The sequence below is a fragment of the Gavialis gangeticus genome, unplaced genomic scaffold (assembly GCF_001723915.1).
Source record: "Gavialis gangeticus isolate Ggan-Ray unplaced genomic scaffold, GavGan_comp1, whole genome shotgun sequence".
Lineage (NCBI taxonomy): Eukaryota > Metazoa > Chordata > Crocodylia > Gavialidae > Gavialis > Gavialis gangeticus.
The window spans coordinates 153,167,332-153,173,193 of record NW_017729022.1 but is presented as its reverse complement, the minus strand read 5'-3'; the positions used below and the strand labels follow the sequence as shown (position 1 = coordinate 153,173,193).

Genomic DNA, 5,862 nt, shown 5'->3' with positions numbered 1-5,862 from the left:
GGGAATAGGGTATTTTTGTTCTTTAACCAATGATTGTTTAATGTTAAAATGCATAAAAGTCATAAGAGTAGGAACCAGAACACAGGACACCCCCATCCAAGGGGAATGCCCTCTTTGCTGGGCTGTCTAGCTTAAATCCTTTTTCAGTGCCCAGACGTCAGTTTGGATCTGGCACATAGACCCTAATCATATAAAGCATATAAAACAAGCTTTATGTACGGGATTGAAGCCAGAGCCTACTTGTGCTGCAAGAAGTGAAGTATGTGTGTAAATCTGCACAAGTGTGGCTTCAGTCTGCACAGCTCCTTCACAAATTGAAATGAGATCCTGTTTCTCTCAGATGCTGAATTTTGTACACACTTTTATTAGGAATGACAACAAATTATGTTCTTCTACTTATCAGCTTGCCTAGCTTATGTCCTGACTTGGCTTTAAAGTAGTGATATCTAAAATTAAACTTGATTTCCTTATAGGAGTCTGAAAACATGTTCAGTTCTTACTTTAAACTTTCTTTATTAATATGGGGAAAATGTCTCCGATTTTGTTTGCTCACTGATTTATTTTTTTTTAAATTCAGTCTGTATGCCATGGCCAGATAACTTTTATACCTGTTGTTTTTTTTTTAAACTGACTTCCAATAATACCATCCTGAGACTTGGATAAAATAATTGTTTGTGGAGTTCGGAGGAAGTGCAAACTGTTGTTTCCAGTTTGATATGTGCTTGTGCCAAAGAGATTCAATTATTTTTTTTCTTCCCTTCCCAAATGACTCTAAGCCTTACCAATAGTGGTTAGTTGACTTAAGGACAGCATGAAGAAATGTGTTTTGAATGAGCCATTTATACTGTAAACTTTTCTATGCCAGCAGCCCCGTCATGACTTAACTATTCAGTATGAAGTGGAAGGGAAAAACAGTTGGATCCCTAAAAGCCAAATACATCACTGTTTGTGAATTACAAGTTCACAAAGTAGGTGGGTAGTTTTGGATAGGTGTGGAACATGAGTCAGTCTCTGTTAGAAAGCACTTTTGCAGAACTTTTTAAAGCTGCTACAGTTAACTTTAACTAAAAAGTAAATACAAATCAATGAAAAGTATTGCAATAGTCCTGTACTTGGTAGTTCAAAGACCAGAAAGTGTGGAAAAGGAGGAAATGAAATGACAGCGAGGGTTAAAGCATCAACGGCAAAATTAGGTGTACAGATTTCAATTTTTGCTTGTTGCATTATTTCTAAAATGATTTGTTTACCATATGTGAGAACCTGGATACAGTTTGTTATGTTTTAAGCAAACAAATAAAAAATGATGAATTTTAAAACAGCAAGATTCCTTGTGCAACCTTAGGTGGATGTTCACGTAAAATAATTGAGATTTGTGCTGTTTTTCAAACTTCCAGGTGTTGTCAGCCAGGCTGACAAACTGTAGTCCAGGGTTGAGAGCCTTCCTTGAAGGCCAGGCTGCCGTAAGCCTCCAAATGACAGAATTCCCCTTGAGTAGTTCACTGGCAAGTAACTGTTGTAGCTGTTGTTTGTGGAAAAAGCAGTCTCTTATCAAATTGGTTCAAAGGGATGTGCATTTACATCATGCCAGGCCTTTTCTTTTGTCTCTGGTCTTGTCTTTTTTCCCTCCCTGCTGTACTTTTGAATTGTTTCTCTTCCTTTCTCTTTGTTTTAAAACACGGGTGAGGATGTGGATTGCCCATAGATGCCTAAGTGAGCTGGGATTTGCTCTTGCTGTGCTGAGCTTCATACTGAAGGATGAACAAGAGTTTAGACCAGTTACGTGACTTTTTGACCCAGCAGCTCTTGTGCATGTATGAAATGCTCCTTCAACCATCTGTGTTAAGGGCTAACAAACTGCAAGAGAAGGGAAGATGTTTTCAAGAAGCTGTCTGTTGCTTTACCCAGAGCATGTTTTTGTAGTAAGAGCTTTCCTCATGCCCATTGACTATTTTGACACCTGTAAGTTTGCAACATGCTGAGCTAGGGGTTTCTATGTTATAGATAACTTTTTGAATTAAATGAATGGCAAGTTCATTCAGCAAGCTTGCTGAATGTATTTGTATTATAGATGTTCCTTACTGCCCTGCCACCAGACACTTTTTGTCTGATCTTTCATCATCTTGTATTTCAGTTAGTATAACAGTCTTTCCTCTGGCATTTGTTAGTGTAGTCGTACTTTTCTCATATCCATTCAGAATGTTATTGCAGAGAGAATTCTTCTAGCCTATTGTTTCGACCATCTCACCCTTCTCTCTGTATTCCCCAATTGGCTGCCTCTTCTTTGTAGTATCATAAAAGTGACTTGTCTTAACTTTTCATGGTCTTATCTACCTGATTCTAATTTAGTATAGAGAGGTTGACTTTTACCTCCATCAGCCACTTGTTAAATTTTCAAATATACACCTTTTTCCTTTGTTTCGCGAGTTCCCTGTAAACCTGTGCAAAATGATTCATTCTCCTTTAGAACCCTCTGTGTCTGTCTTTGCTTGGCTTTCAGAAATCCTGACAGTTGTGCTGCTGCCATGGTGAGATCACTGCCTGTTACAGTTAGCTGATACCATCTCTGTGCTCTCCTGTCTGCTCTGGGTAGACACCTGAAAAAGATAGAGAATACTTGAAGACTTCTCTCTTGTTATCAGTCTTCCCAGATAGGTGAACTTAAAAATTAACTGATAATATCAGTCACAGGATGACTTATTCAATAGAGGTCTAACCAGCTCTTGTTTCTAAAGACCTGTGGCTTCCTAATTTCCCCAGGGAGAAGTCATCCATCAGTTGCCCCAGTTTCTTGAGTCTACTGGCCAAGAGTGACAAGAATCCATCCTAGAAGTCTCCCTAGAAACTCCAGAGAATAAAATAGTCTCCTATCTTGTCTCCTTATGCTTGGCATCTACCTCTGTGAAATAAATCAGTTTTGCTCGAATCTGATCACTGTTGTTTTCTGAGATGCAGAACACTTAGTTCAAAAGAACCAGCTTGTTTCTAAACTAAAGAAATTGGAATTTACATAGCTGCCTATAGAGCAGTTCTGTCAAAGAAATGTTATACCAGAGGATTTCTCATTTGCTGTGCAAGACTTGAGGCTCCTGTGCTTCAGTGACAAGACTTGGGGTGGTTTCTGCCATTGACATTTAAATGCTGACTTGAGTTTTGTCTTGGGGAAGTCTGAATCTTAAGGTGAGTTGCAGTATTCGTGACAGAGAGATTAAAGTTTTTGCATCACTGGGTTGGTCAAGATTATTGCAGTTACTTAATGAACTATCAAAAGAGGGATCTCCGTGTGTGGATATTCTTGGAGAAATCCAGAACAAATCTGTAACTCCATGCAGACCATGACATGCACGTATCTACTAATAACATTAATAAAATTACATATGCACAGAAGGAAAAAAAGTTTTATATTGCCTTAGTTTTTGTGAAATATTGTCAGGTTGCTTACAACTATAGATCTATGGGCATTCAAAGGAAATCTCTTAATTTCACTAAATTTTTTTTCAGAGAACCTCCTGCATGGATATTATTTGCAGTCAGAGAGAGAATCCAAGCTGAGCACTTAATTACCAAATGGTGCTTGTTACATTTCTTCTCTGAAGAGGTGCAAAAACTTTCAAATATGAGATGGCAACTGAATAAAAGGCATGGAACAAGACTTTCCAATATTTGTTATGATTAGAAATCTTTCTGTTTGTATAATATTTAGTGGCAAGAACTTGAATGGGTGCCCAAAATATTTGGGAGTGTATTGTTTTGTAGGTATGAAGCTGAAGTGAGCGCAATGTTTTGCAGATGTTAGATTGCTAAAAAATTTGGTTCAGTGAATCTACTGTTGAGTTACTTTGTCAAGAAATTTGCAGGTGCGGTAAAGGTTAAACTTATGCTAAATCCTCGTGGAGTCTATGTATATTTAGACTAATGGAAAATTTTGCTTTTTGCTTTGTGTAATTGCAGGATGCTTCCTATTCTTCAGTTTTTCCAACATTTTTAACATACCTTTGTCTTAGGAATACCACAATGACTTGAACAATTCAGGAGGTAAACTAAAGTCACTGGGTTTTTCCATAGCTTTGTACCTTCAGCATTCAATCTTAGATGCCTCTTTCTGATAATTCTGGATGAAAAATATTTAAAAATAGGAACTATTCCAATTTTACATTGAACAGCCAACTTATTCTCTCCAGATAATGGTCCCTGTCAGAAAAATCAACACTTACCTAGTTACCCTGCTGGTATTTAAGATACTGCAATTACTCGTAATTTCCTATTCAAAATATTAGAGGGAAATAAGTGCAGAGTATTAGAGAACACTTCTGTTGTAACAGTAGCTACTTGTTTAATTTTGTAATGTCAGTCACCATATATCTCAAGTACAGCTTCTCTTAAGAGTTGAATCAAAATAGAATTGTAGCCATATTAACGTTACAAGGGCTATGTTGAACTAGAGTGCTATAGTTCATAAAAGATGATTCTACAAACAATCCTCGCCTCCCCATATTGATCTTCTGTGATGCTCATTTTAACCCTAGTTTAACATCTGTAACATGTCTTTTCATGCTGAGCCAATAAAATGTATGCTGGTAATGAAGAGTATCAATTAACCTAATTAGAGGGATGGAGAAAGCTATTGTTCAAGCAGGTGAAAAGAAAAAGAATACATAAGAATTTAATGTCCTGCAGGCAGACGACTCTCTGTACTGGTTTAGTCGAACTGGCTAGATTAAAAAAAATGCATTGAAATGAGGTGTCTGGAGGTATTTTGTTTGTGAAAGAGAGGATCTGATGGGGATAATCCGAGAAAACTTGTGTATGTGAGAAGATCAATGAGAATTTAATGTAAATGAAAAATTGCATGTGTTGCATTACTGTTTTCTTAAAGCAAATGTATATTTACAAGTCTGTGTTTCCAAGGTCCCTTCCTCATCATCTTTCCATTTTAAACTGATTGAAAGTCCTAGATTGTAAGCTCTTTGGGGCAAGGGCTAGCTTTTTGTTCTGTTTGCAGATTCTGCTCCATGACTAGCTTCTAGGAACTGGTAATACTTAATAAAGTGATGCAAGTAAAGGAAAACCTGCTTTTTAATGAAAGATTGATTTATTTGTGTAAAAGCAAATAATATCAATAGCATGTTTTACTAATGGTCACTATAGTATCTGAATGAATACTTTGAGAACAACAGCAAAATGTGTACTATATGAATATTAATTAAACATAGAGCTAAATTTTTCTGTGGTGTAATTTAATTGCCTTCAGTTGAGTTTTATCGAGTACTATTTTAGGCTAAGGAGCTCTCAAATGGACACATTTTGGTTAGACACACAATCTGCATTGCAACCCCTGCCCCCAAGGAACTGCAGTCCTGAATGGGCAGTAGAACGCTGAATGGGAGAGTCTGAGATTCACACTGGGCTGCCAATGACACCTTGAACTTTTCACTAGACAACTATGCTCCAATTGCTAGAGAGTGGTTGGATTTCTGAATGCAGAGTGGTTCTAAAAGGAAAGTCAAGTTCCTAACTAAACAGTCGTAAAATGTTATGAACACATATGGGTTTATTTCTGTTGTGCTTAATGTATGGCAATTTACACTTTACTGTCTTCATATGAAATCAGAAACGCATTTTGAAGAACATAGATGATGATGAGTATTATACTAGAAAATGAACACACATTCTCAAAATACTTTCAGATATCCTAGATATTAATAAAAATACTAATTTAAAACACTACAGTGGTAATACCAATAGGCAAAATACAATAGAAATAGCAGTCTTAGTCTTAGCACTGACAAAAGGACATAGCAGCACTTTAGTCAAGGTGCCTGGGTGCAGTTTGAGAAGCAGACTGTGAGCAGGTTCCAGGGACAT

At 37.0% G+C, this 5,862-nt stretch overlaps 1 protein-coding gene across 1 annotated transcript in view; it reads left to right on the top strand.

Annotated features, from left to right (window-relative positions):
* Positions 1 to 5,218, top strand: part of PPM1B (protein phosphatase, Mg2+/Mn2+ dependent 1B) — a 120,531-nt gene extending 115,313 nt beyond the window's left edge. The window contains exon 8 of the mRNA XM_019516353.1: positions 3,499 to 5,218. Coding sequence (XP_019371898.1) covers positions 3,499 to 3,549 — 51 coding nt within the window. The 3' untranslated portion in view covers positions 3,550 to 5,218. The remainder of the gene's footprint in view (positions 1 to 3,498) is intronic.
* Positions 5,219 to 5,862: the final 644 nt, after the last annotated feature.